This window comes from Pristiophorus japonicus, chromosome 15 (assembly GCF_044704955.1).
Source record: "Pristiophorus japonicus isolate sPriJap1 chromosome 15, sPriJap1.hap1, whole genome shotgun sequence".
NCBI classification, from domain to species: domain Eukaryota; kingdom Metazoa; phylum Chordata; class Chondrichthyes; family Pristiophoridae; genus Pristiophorus; species Pristiophorus japonicus.
In genome coordinates this window covers 22,820,174-22,841,063 of record NC_091991.1, presented here as the reverse complement: position 1 = coordinate 22,841,063, position 20,890 = coordinate 22,820,174, and the positions used below count along the sequence as shown (strand labels likewise).

Genomic DNA, 20,890 nt, shown 5'->3' with positions numbered 1-20,890 from the left:
GCTATTTCCAAAGCCACCTCCTAAAGTACTCTGGGATGCAGTCCATCAGGCCCTGGGGATTTATCGGCCTTCAATCCCATCAATTTCCCCAACACAATTTCCCAACTAATAAGGATTTCCCTCAGTTCCTCCTCCTTACTAGACCCTCTGACCCCTTTTATATCTGTAAGGTTGTTTGTGTCCTCCTTCGTGAATACCGAACCAAAGTACTTGTTCAATTGGTCTGCCATTTCTTTGTACCCAGTTATGACTTCCCCTGATTCTGACTGCAGGGGACCTACATTTGTCTTTACTAACCTTTTTCTCTTTACATATTTATAGAAGCTTTTGCAGTCCATTTTAATGTTCCCTGCAAGCTTCCTCTCGTACTCTATTTTCCCTGCCCTCATCAAACCCTTTGTCCTCCTCTGCTGAGTTCTAAATTTCTCCCAGTCCCCGGATTCGTTGCTATTTCTGGCCAATTTGTATGTCACTTCCTTGGCTTAAATACTATCCCTGATTTCCCTTGATAGCCACAGTTGAGCCACCTTCCCTTTTTTATTTTTACGCCAGACAGGAATGTACAATTGTTGTAGTTCATCCATGCTGTCTCTAAATGTCTGCCGTTGCCTATCCACTGTCAACCCCTTGAGTATCATTCGCCAATCTATCCTAGCCAATTCACGCCTCATACCTTCAAAGTTACCCTTCTTTAAGTTCTGGACCATGGTCTCTGAATTAACTGTTTCATTCTCCATCCTAATGTAGAATTCCACCATATTATGATCACTCTTCCCCAAGGGGCCTCGCAAAATGAGATTGGTAATTAATCCTCTCTCATTACACAACACCCAGTCTAAGATGGCCTCCCCCCTAGTTGGTTCCTTGACATATTGGTCTAGAAAACCATCCCTTATGCACTCCAGGAAATCCTCCTCCACAGTATTGCTTCCAGTTTAGTTAGCCCAATCTATATGCATATTAAAGTCACCCATGATAACTGCTGCATCTTTATTGCATGCACCCCTAATTTCCTGTTTGATGCCCTCCCCAACATCACTACTACTGTTTGGAGGTCTGTACACAACTCCCACTAGCGTTTTCTGCCCTTTGGAATTCCGTAGCTCCACCCATATAGATTCCACATCATCCAAGCTAATGTCGTTCCTTGCAATTGCATTAATTTCCTCTTTAACCAGCAACACCAGCCCGCCTCCTTTTTCTTTCTGTCTATCCTTCCTAAATGTTGAATACCCTTGGATGTTGAGTTCCCAGCCTTGGTCACCCTGGAGCCATGTCACCATGATGCCAACCACATCGTATCCGTTAACTGCTATCTGCACAGTTAATTCGTCCACCTTATTCCGAATACTCCTCGCATTGAGGCACAGAGCCTTCAGGCTTGCCTTTTTAACACACTTTGATTCTTTAGAATTTTGCTGTAAAGTGGTCCTTTTTGTTTTTTGCCTTGGGTTTCTCTGCCCTCCCCTTTTACTCATCTCCTTTCTGTCTTTTGCTTCTGGTCTCCATTTTGTTTCCCTCGATCTCCCTGCATTGGTTCCCATCCCCCTGCCATATTAGTTTAACTCCTCCCAAACAGCACTAGCAAACACTCCCCCTAGGACATTGGTTCCGGTCCTGCCCAGGTGCAGACAGTCCGGTTTGTACTGGTCCCACCTCCCCCAGAACCGGTTCCAATGCCCCAGGAATTTGAATCCCTCCCTGCTGCACCACTGCTCAAGCTACGTATTCATATGCGCTATCCTGCGATTCCTACTCTGACTAGCATGTGGCACTGGTAGCAATCCCGAGATTACTACTTTTGAGGTCCTACTTTTTAAATTTAGCTCCTAGCTCCTTTAATTCGTCTCGTAGGACCTCATCCCGTTTTTTACCTATGTCGTTGGTACCAATGTGCACCACGACAACTGGCCGTTCACCCTCTATTTTCAGAATGTCCTGCACCCGCACCGAGACATCCTTGACTCTTGCACCAGGGAGGCAACATACCATCCTGGAGTCTCGGTTGCGGCCACAGAAATGTCTATCTCTTCCCCTTACACTTGAATCCCCTATCACTATTGCTCTCCCAATCTTTTTCCTGCCCTCCTGTGCAGCAGAGCCAGCCACGATGCCATGAACTTGGCTGCTGCTGCCCTCCCCTGATGAGTCATCCCCCTCAACAGTACTCAAAGCGATGTATCTGTTTTGCAGGGGGATGACCGCAGGGGACCCCTGCACTACCTTCCTTGCACTGCTCTTCCTGTTGTTCTTCCATTCCCTACCTGGCTGTGGACCCTTCACCTGCGGTAAGACCAACTCGCTACACGTGCTAATCACGTCATTCTCAGCATCGTGGATGCTCCAGAGTGAATCCACCCTCAGCTCCAATTCCGCAACGCGGTCCGTCAGGAGCTGGAGGCGGATACACTTTCCGCAGACATAGTCGTCAGGGACACCGGAAGTGTCCCTGAGTTCCCACATAGTACAGGACAAGCATATCACGTGTCTGAGCTCTCCTGCCATGACTTAACCCTTAGATACACTTAATTTGGCGACAACAATGTTAACAGGTTACTTACTGACATAAAAAAGAAAAAGAAAAGCTACTTGCCAATCACTTACCTCTTTGGCTGTGACGTCACCTTTTGATTTCTTTCTACTTTTTTGCTTTCTCTCCCCGCTGAAGCTGCACAGGCAGGCCTTTATAGGCCTCACCAACACTGCTCCCACCTCTCGGCTGCTGCCGCCGGGCCTTTATAGGCCTCACCAACACTGCTCCCACCTCTCGGCTGCTGCCGCCGGGCCTTTATAGGCCTCACCAACACTGCTCCCACCTCTCGGCTGCTGCCGCCGGGCCTTTATAGGCCTCACCAACACTGCTCCCACCTCTCGGCTGCTGCCGCCGGGCCTTTATAGGCCTCACCAACACTGCTCCCACCTCTCGACTGCCGCCGCTTCAGGAACACCCGCTGGGCCTTTATAGGCCTCACTCACTGCAGCCACGGTACATCGGTGGTGGAGGGAGTGAATGTTTAAGGTGGTGAATGGGGTGCCAATCAAGTGGGCTGCTTTGTCCTGGATGTTGTCGAGCTTCTTCAGTGTTGTTGGAGCTGCACACATCCAGACAAGTGCCTTGTAGATGGTGGAAAGGCTGTGGGGAGTCAGGAGGTGAGATACTTGCTGCCGAATGCCCAGCCTCTGACCTGCTCTTGTTGCCACAGTGTTTATGTAGCTTGTTTTCTTTTGTAAAGCCACACCTACCAATGACTAGTGTGGTAATGTCCAAACTCAACTATATTCAGACCATTACAGTTATTACCTAAAGGAGATTTTGTAAATTCGATTCAGAGGAGTGCAAAAGAAAATGCACTAACTTGTGATACGACCTAATCCTCCATGGATTGAATATGGTGGAGAAATTGTTCTTGCCCCAGAAACTGTCATGATTTATAGAAACATAGAAACATAGAAAATAGGTGCAGGAGCAGGCCATTCAGCCCTTCTAGCCTGCACCGCCATTCAATGAGTTCATGGCTGAACATGAAACTTCAGTACCCCCTTCCTGCTTTCTCGCCATAACCCTTGATCCCCCGAGTAGTAAGGACTTTATCTAACTCCCTTTTGAATATATTTAGTGAATTGGCCTCAACTACTTTCTGTGGTAGAGAATTCCACAGGTTCACCACTCTCTGGGTGAAGAAGTTTCTCCTCATCTCGGTCCTAAATGGCTTACCCCTTATCCTCAGACTGTGACCCCTGGTTCTGGACTTCCCCAACATTGGGAACATTCTTTCTGCATCTAACCTGTCTAAACCCGTCAGAATTTTAAACGTTTCTATGAGGTCCCCTCTCATTCTTCTGAACTCCAGTGAATACAAGCCCAGTTGATCCAATCTTTCTTGATAGGTCAGTCCCGCCATCCCGGGAATCAGTCTGGTGAACCTTCGCTGCACTCCCTCAATAGCAAGAATGTCCTTCCTCAAGTTAGGAGACCAAAACTGTACACAATACTCCAGGTGTGGCCTCACCAAGGCCCTGTACAACTGTAGCAACACCTCCCTGCCCCTGTATTCAAATCCCCTCGCTATGAAGGCCAACATGCCATTTGCTTTCTTAACCGCCTGCTGTACCTGCATGCTAACCTTCAATGACTGATGTACCATGACACCCAGGTCTCGTTGCACCTTCCCTTTTCCTAATCTGTCACCATTCAGATAATAGTCTGTCTCTCTGTTTTTACCACCAAAGTGGCTAACCTCACATTTATCCACATTATACTTCATCTGCCATGCATTTGCCCACTCACCTAACCTATCCAAGTCACTCTGCAGCCTAATAGCATCCTCCTCGCAGCTCACACTGCCACCCAACTTAGTATCATCCGCAAATTTGGAGATACTGCATTTAATCCCCTCGTCTAAATCATTAATGTACAATGTAAACAGCTGGGGCCCCAGCACAGAACCTTGCGGCACTCCACTAGTCACTGCCTGCCATTCTGAAAAGTACCCGTTTACTCCTACTCTTTGCTTCCTGTCTGACAACCAGTTCTCAATCCACGTCAGCACACTACCCCCAATCCCATGTGCTTTAACTTTGCACATTAATCTCTTGTGTGGGACCTTGTCGAAAGCCTTCTGAAAGTCCAAATATACCACATCAACTGGTTCTCCTTTGTCCACTTTACTGGAAACATCCTCAAAAAATTCCAGAAGATTTGTCAAGCATGATTTCCCTTTCACAAATCCATGCTGACTTGGACCTATCATGTCACCATTTTCCAGATGCACTGCTATGACATCCTTAATAATTGATTCCATCATTTTACCCACTACTGAGGTCAGGCTGACCGGTCTATAATTCCCTGTTTTCTCTCTCCCTCCTTTTTTAAAAAGTGGGGTTACATTGGCTACCCTCCACTCCATAGGAACTGATCCAGAGTCAATGGAATGTTGGAAAATGACTGTCAATGCATCCGCTATTTCCAAGGCCACCTCCTTAAGTACTCTAGGATGCAGTCCATCAGGCCCTGGGGATTTATCGGCCTTCAATCCCATCAATTTCCCCAACACAATTTCCCGACTAATAAAGATTTCCCTCAGTTCCCCCTCCTTACTAGACCCTCTGACCCCTTTTATATCCGGAAGGTTGTTTGTATCCTCCTTAGTGAATACCGAACCAAAGTACTTGTTCAATTGGTCCGCCATTTCTTTGTTCCCCGTTATGACTTCCCCTGATTCTGACTGCAGGGGACCTACGTTTGTCTTCACCAACCTTTTTCTCTTTGCATACCTATAGAAACTTTTGCAATCCGCCTTAATATTCCCTGCAAGCTTCTTCTCGTACTCCATTTTCCCTGCCCTAATCAAACCCTTTGTCCTCCTCTGCTGAGTTCTAAATTTCTCCCAGTCCCCAGGTTCGCTGCTATTTCTGGCCAATTTGTATGCCACTTCCTTGGCTTTAATACTATCCCTGATTTCCCTAGATAGCCACGGTTGAGCCACCTTCCCTTTTTTATTTTTACGCCAGACAGGAATGTACAATTGTTGTAATTCATCCATGCGGTCTCTAAATGTCTGCCATTGCCCATCCACAGTCAACCCCTTAAGTATCATTCGCCAATCTATCCTAGCCAATTCACGCCTCATACCTTCAAAGTTACCCTTCTTTAAGTTCTGGACCATGGTCTCTGAAATTACTGTTTCATTCTCCATCCTAATGCAGAATTCCACCATATTATGGTCACTCTTCCCCAAGGGGCCTCGCACAATGAGATTGCTAATTAATCCTCTCTCATTACACAACACCCAGTCTAAGATGGCCTCCCCCCTAGTTGGTTCCTCAACATATTGGTCTAGAAAACCATCCCTTATGCACTCCAGGAAATCCTCCTCCACCGTATTGCTTCCAGTTTGGCTAGCCCAATCTATGTGCATATTAAAGTCACCCATTATAACTGCTACACCTTTATTGCATGCACCCCTAATTTCCTGTTTGATGCCCTCCCCAACATCCCTATTACTGTTTGGAGGTCTGTACACAACTCCTACTAACGTTTTTTGCCCTTTGGTGTTCTGCAGCTCTACCCATATAGATTCCACATCATCCAAGCTAATGTCTTTCCTAACTATTGCATTAATCTCCTCTTTAACCAGCAATGCTACCCCACCTCCTTTTCCTTTTATTCTATCCTTCCTGAATGTTGAATACATTTTAGTTTTAGTTTACAATTTTTGAAAATGTTTTGGTGGGAATTTTCACATCAAATGAAATGTAAAACTTTGAAGAAAAATGTATTTTCTCTTTGTTTCTAACTTGCTTTCCTGTACCACTGTCATTTTATCCCAACATCTCAGAGTTGGTTGTTCTGCTTTACCTTTTAAGTGTCAACTCGCATTGTGTAGTTGTCTTAAATCCTATCTGTGTGACTAATCTTTATGAATGTTGGCCCCTTGAGGTTAATCCAACCACACCCATCTTGTACCTACGCACTGCGTCTGCATACTTTGTCTCTGCCCAGCACATGTGACTTCCATCATAAACTATGTACAGGAATGTAAATAGAATCCTGATATAAAATCTGAAATGCTTCCTTTCTGTCACACTGTGAAACTGAAAGAAAATGCTCATTGACTGTAACAAGTTTCTGTATGCAAGATTCAAACTCTGCCTGTAAATTTAAATAATGAATCTCTGACCATGAAAGTGACTTAGCTTTGTGCTGTTATCCAAACCCCTTGATTGTTATAGTAGAGCGCATTTCCCCTGCCTAGTCAAAAAGGAAATAAACACCACAGTAAGTCCATTGTATTCAGACTTAAAAAAAAAAGAAAGACTTGGATTTATATAGCGCCTTTTGTTATGTCTTTAATACTCTTATGAATGACTCCACGAGGTCTAATATTGTACTTGAGCTGTTGTGACCTTAGTCCCATTTATTGTAACTCCAGAGTGAGGCACAAGCATGGTGGGCAGCCTTTTACACTGGGCCCTGCACACCTATGCAGGTGACCTTCAGGTCTCCCACCGCAGTGCCCTCTGGTGGCACACCTTATGTGACTATACAGTTAGTCTACATACATGACACCTTTCACGATCACCGGATGTCTCAAAGTGCTTTACAGCCAATGAAGTACTTTTGGAGTGTAGTCACTGTTGTAATGTAGGAACCTATAATCTGTAGTAAACTTATAGTTATATTTATTCACAAATAAGACACAAAAAGAAATGAGTACAATTCGCCTCAGGATGCTAAGTTGAGCAACGGTAATTGATTTCCATCTTGAGCAGTTATTCCAAAACTGTCCTGGACTAAATTATAGATTCTCCTACTTGATTGCTGCATGAAAGGTTGAGGCATGCTAACGCACTATTTTTGGAAGTTTCCCAAACTGTAGCTATTTTGGGATCAGATCTTGAATAGCATTAGAGCAGTAATAAGTCAACTGTGGCCCACCCAATGCTGCTGAGAAATCTTAAGCAAAAGGATCACACGGGAAAATTATTGGAAAAAATCCTGAAGGACAGGATAAATCTTCACTTAGAAAAACACGGATTAATCAAGGATAGTCAGTACGGATTTGTTAAGGGAAGGTTGAGTCTGACTAACTTGATTGAATTTTTCGAGGAGGTAACCCAGGAGGGTTAATGAAGGCAAAAGTGTATGATGTAGAGTATATGGATTTCAGCAAAGCTTTTGATAAGGTCCCACATGGCAGACTGGTCACAAAAGTAAAAGCCCATGGGATCCAGGGCAAAGTGGCAAGTTGGAACCAAAATTGGCTCAGAGACAGGAAGCAAAGGGTAACAGTTGATGGGTATTTTTGCGACTGGAAGGATGTTTCCAGTGGGGTTCCGCATGGCTCAGTACTAGGTTCCTTGCTTTTTGTGATATACATCAATGATCTAGACTTGAATATAGGGGATATGATAAGTTTGCAGATGACACTAAAATCAGCTGTGTGGTTGATAATGAAGAAAGCTGTGGACTGCAGGAAGATATCAATCAACAGGTCAGGTGGGCAGAACAGTGGCAAATGGAATTTAATCCAGAGTAGTGTGAGGTAATGCATTTGGGAAGGGCTAACAAAGAAAGGGACTACACATTAAATGGTAGGATACTGAGAAGTGTAGAGGAACAGAGGGACCTTGCAGTGCATGTCCACAGATCCCTGCAAGTAACAGGCCAGGTGGATAAGATGGTTAAGAAGGCATACGGAATGCTTGCCTTTATTAGCCGAGGTATAGAATACAAGAGCAGGAGGGTTATGCTTGAACTGTTAGGCCACTGCTGGAGTACTGCGTGCAGTTCTGGTCACTGCATTACAGGAAGGATGTGATTACACTGGAGAGGGTACAGAGGAGATTTATGAGGATGTTGCTGGGAGTGGAGAATCTAAGCGATGAGGACAGATTAGATGGGCTGGATTTGTATTCATTGGAACAGAAGAGGATGAGAGGAGACCTCATTGAGGTGTATAAAATTATGAGGGGCCTAGATATAGTGGATAGAAATTGCCTATTTCCCTTAGCAGAGGGGTCAACAACCAGGGGGCATAAATTTAATGTAATTGGTAGAAGGTTTAGAGGGGATTTGAGGGGAAATTTCTTCACGCAGAGGGTGGTGGGGGTCTGGAACTCACTGCCTGAAAAGGTGGTAGAGGCAGAAACCCTCACCATATTTAAAAAGTTCTTGGATGTGCACCTGAAGTGCCGTAACCTGCAGGATTATGGACCTAGAGCTGGAAAGTGGGATTCGGCTGGATAGCCTCTTGTTGGCCGGCGTGGACACAATGGGCCGAAATGGTCTCCTTCCGTGCTGTAAACTTCTACGATTCTATAACTCTCTTTTTTAGCCTTTGTCTAGAGTGTCATACTCAGTGACTGGATTTTGATCCACCATTGAATCATGACTAGCAGGCCCTATTCCTTGAAGTGACCAACTGTGAGAGTTACTGGCAGGGTTTTGAAATCCCATCCTTTGTGATGCCATTCAAACCTCGAGGCCCTGATTATTTGCGGGGAGGAAACTGGGCCGACTGCGAGTGACCAGAAAACCCAGAAGTATAGGAAAGGCGGAGGTCCTGTCAAATTTAACGTCAGGGCTTCATTAGAATGTTTGTACTCCGTTTCCCACCTGGTGGCCAGCCAGGGCAGGAAAACTTGCTGTTCAAGGCTGGCGCTGGGGAATGGAGAAAAAAGACTTGGATTTTTCATGACAACCAGACGTTTCAAAGCGCCTTATAGCCAATTAAGTACTTTTGGAGTGTAGTCACTGTTGTAATGTAGGAAAGGAGGGGAGAGAAGATCGTGGGGAGGGAAGAGATCACCGGGATGAGTGGGGGGGGGGGGGGGGGGGGAGGGGTTCTGGCGATCATGAGGGGCGTCGGCAGATTAATTTGCGGGGGGACCGGGGAGAAATACACTCGCTCCTCCTGGCCCATAAGCGGTGCTGTGAAAACACTTAACCTGCTGGAGCCAGCAGTTCTCGCCTCCCTTTAGCTGATGGGTTTCCCGAACCCTTGGAAACCTGGCCCGCAACCGTTAAATCCAAATGGCTGCTAAAATTTGAGGCAAGGAGCCTCATTAACATATTATAATTACTGACCCTCTTCTGGAGTTCAGGTTACTCGCCCGACCCAAGCCAGTGCTTTTAAATAAGTAAGATTGTAAATTGAACGACATGACAATGTGCTATAATTTTGGAATATACATGGACAGGTGTGTATACCATTAAACAAATGAAAGATGTTTAGTGCCTTTGTATATTATAAAATAAACTTTATTGTACAAAGTAGCAGTAGCTTATTTTTCCTTTTTAGATCAGGATGTCACTGGAGCACCTGAGAATCCTTTTATCGACACTAGTATGCTGGAAGCATATATTAGTAATGACTTAGAACTAGGAGCCATGTAAGTAGTCCTGTGACATGGATGACTTGTGGAAGTAATATTTTTAATGGCATTACAGATGTGGTTCACTTGCATGTTAACTTGATTTTGAATTGCAGCTGTTTTACACTTGTTACATTTCTAAGTCATTAAAATTTAATGAATGTCTCAAACTATCAGACGTATTTATAAAATTGGATAGGAATGCATTTTGGTTCACAGATGTATATTTATATCTTCTATACAGAGCTTCCATCAATGAAATTATTTCTGATGTTCTGTAACTATAAATGGTTATTGGCTCGAGTGGAGCACAAACACTGGCACAGACTGAATGGCCTGTTTCTGTGCTATGTTTTTCTATGTAATTCTACGAAATATGTTCAGTTGTTCAACTGTGGTTTTTAAACCAGGTAATTATAAGCTGCAGTGTATATAGCTTAAAGTAGCATACACTTTCCTCCCCACCTTTTGTTTTTCCCTCCCCCTTCTTTCTTAATAGCAGTAACTCATGCAGGATGTTGGTTTCACAGTGCTTGTTCCACTCCAAGATTTTGCCCATGGCCAATATTCATGCGCGAACCTGTAAGGTTGAGTGTTGGAGGTCTATCTAAATGTGATTGGGCTATCTCTGTGGTTCAGGGGAGGGAATGTGAAATTCCTTCACCCAATTCCATATTGGATGGCGAACAGGATTCCTGCCTGTTTCATCTTTTGCTGTGCACTGAGGCTTATTTTGGTGTTTCCACTGCTGTTGGGCTGAGATCAAGTTGACTTATGAGGAAAGGCTGAGTAGGTTGGGCCTCTACTCATTGGAATTCGGAAGAATGAGAGGTGATCTTATCGAAATGTATAAGATTATGAGGTGGCTTGACAAGGTGGATGCAGAGGATGTTTCCACTGATGGGGGAGACTAGAACTAGGGGGCATAATCTTAGAATAAGGGGCCGCCCATTTAAAACTGAGATGAGGAGGAATTTCTTCTGAGGGTTGTAAATCTGTGGACTTTGCTGCCTCAGAGAGCTGTGGAAGCTGGGACATTGAATAAATTTAAGACAGAGATAGACAGTTTCTTAACCGATAAGGGGTTATGGGGAGCGGGCAGGGAAGTGGACCTGAGTCCATGATCGTATTTAATGGTGGAGCAGGCTCGAAGGGCCATATGGCCTACTCCTGCTCCTATTTCTTATGTTCTTGTATGGGGGAATTTTCTTGGTTTTTATGACTTAGTACGACATCAGGCATTTACTCACTGAACCATTAGTGGGGTCTCTATTCCTCACCGAATAGACCTACTGGAGTGGTGTTAGTTCTTCCACTAGAATGCACTCAGGAGTCAAATTACTGATCCAACTATGAGTTATATGGTCATGTTTGCATTGGTGCAAAGCATAAAGTGCTAAAGTGCAACAACATTAAGTTTAATTTAGTGTACATTCCGTTTGTAAAAAGTTTCTCTCTCAATACAGTACTTTACCAGATTCACCACCAGATTCTGTATCAGAGTGCTGTTCACCTCCACAGATGACGGGTATGTAATATTTCCGTACAAGATGGACTAATGTTGAGTTTTGTGTGTAAAACAAGGCTTTGAATGGGTGCAACTGTGAAAAATATAAGTTAGGGTACATAGATAATAATGCTTCTTGTTGAAATGCTTGCTTTATTGGCCACAACATACATAAATTATAATAACTACAGATTATATAATACTTTGTGGTAATTATTTAAATGATCTGCCTCCATGTGACTAATCCATCTCGACTGTTTCTCCTGGTCTCAAATTTCTGCACTGGATCTCAGTCTTTCAACCTGATACTTCTACCTTTCCTTTTCCCTCAGTGCAGTTTTTCTTTATGTTCTGCCCCCCAATCTGTACATATCTGCTCCTGTCTGTGGCCTTGTTATCCTGCTGATATTCCCCCTCACCTTGTCACAGTGAAATTCTGCTAATACTCGGGTTTAAAATACTCCCCTAATCGTTAAAACCCACCTCTTTGACCAAGCTTTTAGTTGCCCCTACTAATATCTCTCTCAATTTTTGTCTGAATACGTTTCTATGAAGTGCCTTGGGATGTTTTCCACGTTAAAGGTGCTATATAAATGCAAGTTGTTGTTGTAATATGCTTTGTCATTTCTATCTGCAATTTTTGGTATGAACTCCTAATGCTTTGTCCAGTCCTCTGTACTCAGTCATGGTTCTTGCTCCGAAAGATATTTATGTTCAGAGCTCATTTTCAGAAACTTGTTTTCCTTCCCTCCTCTCCCCACTACTATCAGCAAAACTCTTTTGTACCTTTGGGTGACACGCTAACACTTAGCTCGGTTACAGCTTAATTTGAGATTAATTAGAAATACATAGATTAATCAAGAACAGTAGGCATTGATTTTTTTCAAAGGCAAATTGTGTTTGACAAACTGAAGATTTTTTTTTTAAAAGAGGCCACTTTTATAGATAAGGGAACATATGGTATAAAAGAAAATGTTGCAGCTTGGAGGAAAGCTGGTTGGCGGACAAAAACCCAGTTAGGGTAAATGGCTATTGTTTGATTGGAGGAGAGCTGGAAGTGGTGAATGACATGGACCAGTTCTGGATCCACATCTACACCCAGTATTAGATGATTTGTCTTGGGAACAGTGAATATAATAATTACATTTTCTGATGAGACTCAAAGAATTGAGAAGACATGGGTTAGCTTAGTGGGCAAACAAGTGGAAGATACAATTTAATGTGGATCAGTGTGAGGCAATACATTTTTCGAGTAAACATTAGGAATGGGCGCATACAATCAATGGAAAGATGCTGAAGAGTGTGGATCAGTGAAGATTATAATCATTGACAAGACTAGCATTTAGTGGGTGATACAACTGAGTGGCTTGCTAGACTATGTCAGAGAGCAGTTAAGAGTCAACCACATTGGTGTGGGACTGGAGTAACATGTAGGCCAGACCGGGTAAAGACGGCAGATTTCCTTCCCTAAAGGAAATTTATGGACCAGTTTGGTTTTTATGACAATCCATCAGCTTCACTTTTACTGATACCAGTATTTTATTTCCAGATTTTAAAAACTGAATTCCAATTTTCAAACCAATGATTTGAACCCATGATCTCTTGGTCTAGGACTCTGGATTACTAGGTCTACTGGCTTTATTTGCATTGGAGCAGAGAAAGCTAAGAGGATGCTTATTAGAGGTTTTAAAAATTATGAAGAGTTTGTTTGAGTTAATAGTGAAATTAAGAGAGAGTAATGAGTGGTCATCAATTTAACATGGTCACTGAGTGACAACAGAGGTTCGACATTTCCTTATATAGAGGATTGTTGGAGCTTGGAATGTTTTCCCATAGGGAGTGACTGTAACAAGGACCATTGCATCTTTAGCGGGAAAATTGGATAAATATTTGAAGCAGAGAATAATGCAGGGCTATGGAGAGAGAACAGAGCAGTGGGAACAGTTTTGAATTATGTAAGTATAAAGCCAGCATAGACTCCATGGGTCAAATGATCTCCTTCTGTGTTGTAGAATTCTATTGCTGACCTTGTATGTGGCTGTACAATTTAAAATGCGATTTTGTTTTTTGCTTACCTTATGAAACCCAGTTTTACTGGATTCAACCCATTTTATGAAAAATGGCAGAAATGCTTTGCAATAGTATGATGCTGGAGTAATTTATTATTTTATTTAGATGTGCAGTATGGTGGTACATGGACAGCTAAAATTCATCCCCAAAAGGAACAACCTTCTTCAATGAGCCATCATAAAGCTCCATGTAGATTTACTGAGCTCATGCTACCTACTCATTCTAACTTGCCACAACAACACAGACACAATGGACTTTGGGAAAATCTTGTGAAACCTGATGTAACTATGCGCCCGAGCAACAGTTCAGTACCTCCCAACTATGTGGGTGTGCCAAATCTTCCTGTTCAACAGAGTACCATTCACCACCCTGAGTGAGTCACATTTGTTTAAATATTATATTGTATTTGAGTTTATATTCCAGTATCTGGGGCGATTAAGCAAAGTCTAATTCATGTGTAATCATTGTCAACATTCACTTGTTGCATTTTAGCTCATTGAAATACCTTTGATTTAAAACCAAGCAAACAAATTAACTGTCCAGTGCAGAAAAAATAAATAATTACATTATGGTTTGTACTGAGCACACAATTCCCAAAAGCTACAATTATGCAAAATGTGTTATGCAGATATTTGACAGAAATTCTTGTGTTCTAGAATTTTGATTCAGCATTCAAAAAAAAGGAAGCGTTCAGACCTATGTGAGAATACCATTGATTATGTGTGGAATGATATTCAAAGTCAAGAAGACTGCAGTAGGTTTATGCTGGATGCATTTAGATTTTTTTTTCTTTGAATTTATCCATTGGTAACAAGTATGGAGAGTTCTATATTATCGTTTTTATAAACTCAAAGATAAATTTTTATATAAAGATGATTTCATCTAGCTGTTTCCTTAAGGCATTATGTTCTTATGTTCTTATTAATACTTTGTTTCTGTGATAGTGGAATGGCCAGTACATGTAACTGATCGGATCTATCCATCTATTCCATGTCAGAGTTGGGTAGCCTTCTTTATTGATGCTGTTTGTGGGTGGTGAGGGCATTCTCCCTTGGCAAAGCTAAAATAGGCTGAAGTACAGGCAAAGACATCATCTCATCAAAGGGGTTGTTTAATAGGAAAACAGTTAATCTCTGAATATTAACACCTGTGAAATGAAGGGGCCGAAATTGCTCCTTTCTATAAGACCCGTGGCCGCCAGAAAGCGGCGGCCATAGGTCGGTGCGGAGGGGCCGCCATTTTTTAAATTGCCCTTCCTCAGGTTCGCAACGGTGTATGGGACCGCTCCACCCGTCTTCCCACGTGCACGCGCTGATCCCTTACAGACCGGCAGCGACCCCTTCCTGAAATTGCCCCTTTACCGGAATTGCCCCGTGGGAGCGGCACTGCCACCGGTCGGTGCCCCCGACAGCTTTTTCTGTCTGTACCCTTTGTGTGGCTTGGCGGTGCAGTCACCCTTAAAGGGGAAGTGGCACTGTCGGCGACCACGTTGTTTTTTTTTTGGTCGGCCAACTTGCCAGATCGGGCCAACAATTATGTCCGCGAGTTCGGCCGGGCCGCTAACAGCTAGCCTGGCACCTCCTTTTGGCCGAAACTCTCCCTGTTTGCCACTAAATGAGCTGCAAATTCCCAGCGGCCTTCCTCTTTAACTGATGGGGAGGGACTTTGTGACGCGCCAGCGTAATGACGTCATCAATGCGGCACTGATGACTTCGAGCGTCGGCTACTCTGACCCGCCCCCACTTCCGCCCCGATGATGAGGCCATTTCCACCCCGCTCCAAAAAAAAAGCACATAGTGCTGAATTTCTCCGGTGTGGATGCCCAATGCATTGGGGCGGCCGGAACACTTCAAGAGCGGTAAGTACGACTCGTTTTGAGCGGTGGGCAATTTTGGTCCCGAAAGATTTCTCTTTTGCATAAATTACAGTCCTGAAAGATCAACTTTAGGGGGTCTTCATTTAACATTTCATCAGAAAGACGGGAGCTCTGACAATGCAGCACTCCCTCAGTAGTGCATTGACGTGTGAGTTTAAATTATGTGCTCAAGTTCTCAAATTACTGTCACTCATCTATTAATGCCAATATTAAAACAGTTCTATTCCATTTCATTTTAAAACAATTATGCAATGCTGATTTTTTTTTCTTCAACAATTGAAAAGATCAACTAATTCAGCACAAATTAGAGATCGTACCTGGGATTTTCTGTATTACTTGTAACTGACCATAGCCTAGGAGAAAAGTTGGGAGTGTCAAGCACGTTGTAAAAAATTGACAAAAGGAAAGAGGAGTAAAAAAGAACCATGTTAGGGCTGGATTTTAGGTTTTTCGGTTTTCGGGGTGAAAACTGAGGCAGGGCAGGAAAGTTACCGGCCGAGAATAATATGCGCTTTGGTAAGGAGGTTTCGGCATCTGGGCCCTGCATCGGTGGGGGCGCAGTGCAAAGGGAGGAGTTGTACACTTTTCGTGGCGCAAGGATGGGAAACTCGCGAACTAAACTCCGTTCCGAGACGGGGGCAGCAGTAAAGCTTTTTTTAAAAAAAAAACACAAAAACATTCCCAAAACTTTGCCCAAGCCATCACAACACACATCACTAAAAAGATTAAAAGAACAAACACGCGCACTTACCTTCGGCGTACTTTACCTACCTCTGCGCTGCCAGATATGCTGGACCGCACTGATTTCCCAGGCGATCATTGCGGGTGTACTTCCGGGTGAACATATCGGGAACAATTCCAAAGTACTGCCGGTGTCGCAGCGAGAGGTATTGCACACCCAGCGCAGCTCTTCCTAGTGATGCTGCTCAGTGTCGCTGCAAAAACGGATTGGACAATTGCAACGGGGCACAGGAGATGTGAACGCCGCCTTTCCCGCCGCTCTGGGGCGAAACCCGGAGAGCAAAGGACCGGAAAATCCAGCCCTTAGTGTTTCATACCTAGTGGGAGGCCAAAAACTCTGCAACTGGTAAGAGAAAGGGAAGTGAGACTCAGAAAGAGAGGACAAGTAAGATGGAGAGGGAAATGACTGGTATTTGTTTTGTTTAACTTTTATTGCATTCTTGAATGTAACTCTTTTTGTTTGACGTGTAAACTGATGGTCTATGAGCACTCATTGACTGATCTTATTCATTTTATTGCCTCTCACTGTATAAAGCAAACAAATCAGATGTATTTGGTTGCACTTTCAGATTGAAGATTTTGTAACAACACCATCAGCCTCAAACTGATGTGTCTGCTATGGGCTGTTAGTCCAGCCTTATCAAGTGAAATATTAGTAACTTAACATATTCACATTTATTTTCTCAACAATAGATTCTAGAGAACACAGTTCGGATATCTGTGGTTATGATACTGACAGTCAAAATGGAGTTTCTATGGACTGGAGCTGTTTGAAATGGCATTCTTTCCAGCCCAATCATTGGGCAACCTTGTGTAACAGTAGTTACAATGAATTGTAAGTACCCATTACATTTTTTTATTTTTGGCTTACCAGTTTAAACATTTTTTCGCCAAATCTTGTAAGTGCCACAGACGACAAAACATATTACTGTGATCTTTAGAAAATCACAAAGTCGATCCTAATTATAATACAGATTCTTTAATCTTGACCAGTTGCACATTGCCCTCGGGTTCTTGCTGCTTACTGATAGAAAAGTCTATGCACAGTCTTTAATTATTTTAGCTGAGTCCCTAAAGCTTGTAGGACTAATGGCAAGACTCTCATTCATTGATCAATGTCTTTAATATAACTTTAACTGTACTTTAGTATTTGGACTAAGGGGCAACAAAAATCAGATTTATTAATGTTTTAATTTATTAGATTTGAAAACTGCATCACAGCTCTTGGAGTTGCTAGAATCTTAATGATGCCTGCTGTCTCATTAAATTAATTTCAAATCATTTTTGATTATTACAAATAAATTGTAATTAAATTAATTTATTTATACAAATAGGCTTTATATTTTTGTGTTACTGTTTTTATTAGACCTGCTCCAGGCTATCAAGTAGCTGCAGACAAAGGATTTAATTTTTCAACAGCAGATGATTCATTTGTTTGCCAAAAGAAGAACCACTTTCAGGTCACAGTTCACGTTGGTTTGATTGGATGTCCGAAATATGTTAAAACGCCTCTAGGCCTTAAACCAATTGAAACATTCGTCTTGAAAGTATTTGGCGTCAAGGCAAGTTCTAAAAATAGACTGACTTCTGCAGTTTCACTTTATTTAAATAATTTACATAGGTCTCTTAAACAATGAAGCTTACCAGTATAGTTTTGTGCAGGGAATATGTCAGCAATCATAGCACAAATGTATAGTAGGAAAGGTAATAGAAATCATATGTTGCTTAATTTTACATCCTAATCTCTGATTTATAACAAACCTTAATTGTCAAATTATTTTACAACTTTCTGTGTATATACCTGAATTTAGTTTAAATTTACAACTGCTTTTATTCAAAGTACTCGTAAAAATCATATAAATTAATATTGCACTGAAGTAAAATAAACATATGCTTGTCGATGGTGATTTAAAACTGATTAATTAAGTAAATTCATTCTGACCAGTTTGATGTGCTCACTGTAATTCAAGCCTTCATTTCAAAGTAATCACTTTTCATTTTCAGAAATCACACGGCCATGTTACTAAGGCGCTGTGATGACCTCAATTCCTTGAGCACCATTTTAAATTATTCTAATTGCTAAGTAAATTCTGACTTGGATGTATCACCATTAAACAAAAAAATGCAACCAATGGCAACAAGAAGAAATCACTCACTTCTTTTCATGATTGCTTCTGACTGTAGTGCATGAATGGTGGTTCAGTTTGATAGTAATTTAAATATTTGATTCTTCCATGATATATTGTTAAATGTTCTCTTAGATCTTGCTGCACAGAAGGAGGCCATTCAGCCCATTGTGGCTGTGCAAGTCTTTGGTAGAGCTATCCAGTTAGTCCAACTCCCCTGCTCTTTCCCCACAGCCCTGCAAATTTTTCCACTTCAAGTATTTACCCAATGCTCCTTTTGAAAGTTTTTATTGAATCTGCTTCCACCACCCTTTTAGGCAGTGCATTCCAGATCATCACAACTCATGTAAAAAAAAAAAATCATGTCGCCTCTGACTCTTTTGCCAATTCCCTTAAACCTGTGTCTTCTGTTTTCTGTACTGGAAACACTTTCTCCTTATTTACTCTTAGCAAAATCTTGTGTGATTTTGAACACCTCTATCAAATCTTCCCTTAACCTTCTCTGTTCTAAGGAGAACAACCCCAGTTTCCCTAGTCTCTCCCCGTAACGGAAGTATTTCATCCCTGGCACCTTTCAAGTAAATCTCCTCTGCACCCTCTCCAAGGCCTTGACATCCTTGCTAAAGTATGGTGCCCAGAATTGTACACAGTACTCCTGCTGAGGCCCAACCCATGTTTAATAAAGGCTTGTATTTATTAATTAACTACAAAATTGGTTGAATTTTGCAAGTCCTAACTGTGTGGAAAGCAGTATATAAATATTGGAAGAAGTGAAATTGAGTTCTATGAACTAATCTAAACTGAATTTGATCTATTAACATCAGTGGGAAATTGAAGGCAAGTTCATGCTTGATGTCCAGCACCACTTTTGCAGCAGTAACTGCCACTTTTAGAAAACAATCATTACTTTTCTGTGAACTGAGGAACTGGTAGTGTTTCTGTAGTTATGTATGAAGTTCATGGAGTTCTTAATAAACCAGTATAATTTAAATAACGTGAATCTGCCAACTCGAGTGGAGTTGGGCAGGAACGTCGAGAGCTGGTTCACCAACTCCCTGCTACTTCTGTGGTTTCCGACCAGAAGTGATGGGATTGTTCAAAGCTTCCACAGCATTTTTCTATCATTTGTGCCTTAGTAATGCTGGCTGTTAAGGATTCCTGCGTGTATCTGGCATTTAATGTTATGTGTGGTGGAAAGCCTTGAAAAGTGAAATAGCTGGCGATCCTATGCAATGAATTCCAGAGCAATCGATTCCACAGTGCATAGGAATTTTACAAACAATTTCAATAACTAATGACCGGTTGATGCCACCAGCCACGTTACACTGTGGCAGGCCTCCGAGGTCTATCACAACCAACCTCTGCTCCCAACACTCAAACTCTCCAGTGCCTAAAAAATGACCCCATAAAATCGTCTGGAGTCATGGGAAAACCCTTGTAGCAGATGGAGCTCCTACTCCGACAAAGATCTGCTGGGATTTGTATGTGGAAAATCCTGGCCGTGGCCTTTAAATCAATAAACCTTTGACCATTACTTTTAATCCATCAAAGTGCTGCAGTGTAATGGGCGATACTACATAGTAACATAGCAACAGTTTCAGGCAGGTGAGGACCTTCTCTATCTAGCCCACCTTTCCACAGCGTTTCCATAATCCAGAATTATTTATTATTTATTAACATTAAGTTTTCTTCTTCCGCTGCCCATGTTGTTAATTTGTTCGACATATCACCTTTTAATGAAATAAAGGTCCTTAACTTGTAAATATGACTCACTGGGGGAGATGTTCGGTTGTGTCTCTGTTGCGGCGTTAATCCAGGCGGAACGGTACTTTTAGTGCCTGAAAAAGTTTGTGCCTCCCGCCCAGAAATTCATCCGAATCATTTGAAGAGCTGATGGGGACGATAAATCAATGGTTGCACACCGTTGGGGGTGGGGGGTGGGGGGGGGGGTGGCTGCAAGGCGATACAAAAGTTTGGTCGTTACGTTTTGCAGACCCATTGTGCATGTGCAGAATGCCGAATCAGATCCCGGGTAAAGCCCAGTGTTAAAGGCGCGGCATTGTGATGCCCGCATTAAAGTTTTTAAAAACACTTGTTTTCAACCTGTATGGTTATGTCTGTCTGCCGCTGCAAACTCGGAGGCTCACGCACCGTGCTCAGTGTAAACGTTGCTGTGACCTCCGAGGGAAGTGCTTCCTCATCGCTTTAAGTAGCCACCAGTTAACAACTCTGCAAGCCTGTACCGACTGTTTTTTCAGACCGAGTTATTGGCGGGCACTCTGAGGTGCACGCACTGAACTTACCGACTGGGGCGCAAGTGTGCGCATTGCACCAGGACTGATGTCATGATCTGAGTGATCAGCAGCCAGGCGCTAATCGGTTGCCCCCCCCCTTCCCCCCCCCCCCCCGGTGAGCCTCTAATTAATTTTCCGTTGGGGCGCTAAAAGCTGTGTACCCAGTCGCTAAGCTCTAACGCTTGCGTTAACGCACTGTCTGGCCGCTAACTGAGGCTGTAGACAATCGAAAACCCAGCCCCTTGTGCTTAAATTCAGTATGTGCCACAAAAGCTTACTTGGATCCAATTTGCCCAAATCTATCATAATTTTAAACACTTCTATCATATCAGCTCTTAGCCTTCTCTTTTCAAGAGAGAAAAGACCCAGGGTATCTTTTTTTCCTCGTATGTCATTCCCT

General features: G+C 42.8%; 1 protein-coding gene across 1 annotated transcript in view; it reads left to right on the top strand.

Annotated features, from left to right (window-relative positions):
• LOC139281428 (myelin regulatory factor-like protein) overlaps nt 1–20,890 on the top strand; it is a 103,769-nt gene that overhangs the window by 18,365 nt on the left and 64,514 nt on the right. Inside the window, exons 2-7 of the mRNA XM_070901589.1 lie at nt 9,804–9,894; nt 11,343–11,404; nt 13,559–13,826; nt 14,110–14,207; nt 16,764–16,905; nt 17,437–17,632. Coding sequence (XP_070757690.1) covers nt 9,804–9,894; nt 11,343–11,404; nt 13,559–13,826; nt 14,110–14,207; nt 16,764–16,905; nt 17,437–17,632 — 857 coding nt within the window. The remainder of the gene's footprint in view (nt 1–9,803; nt 9,895–11,342; nt 11,405–13,558; nt 13,827–14,109; nt 14,208–16,763; nt 16,906–17,436; nt 17,633–20,890) is intronic.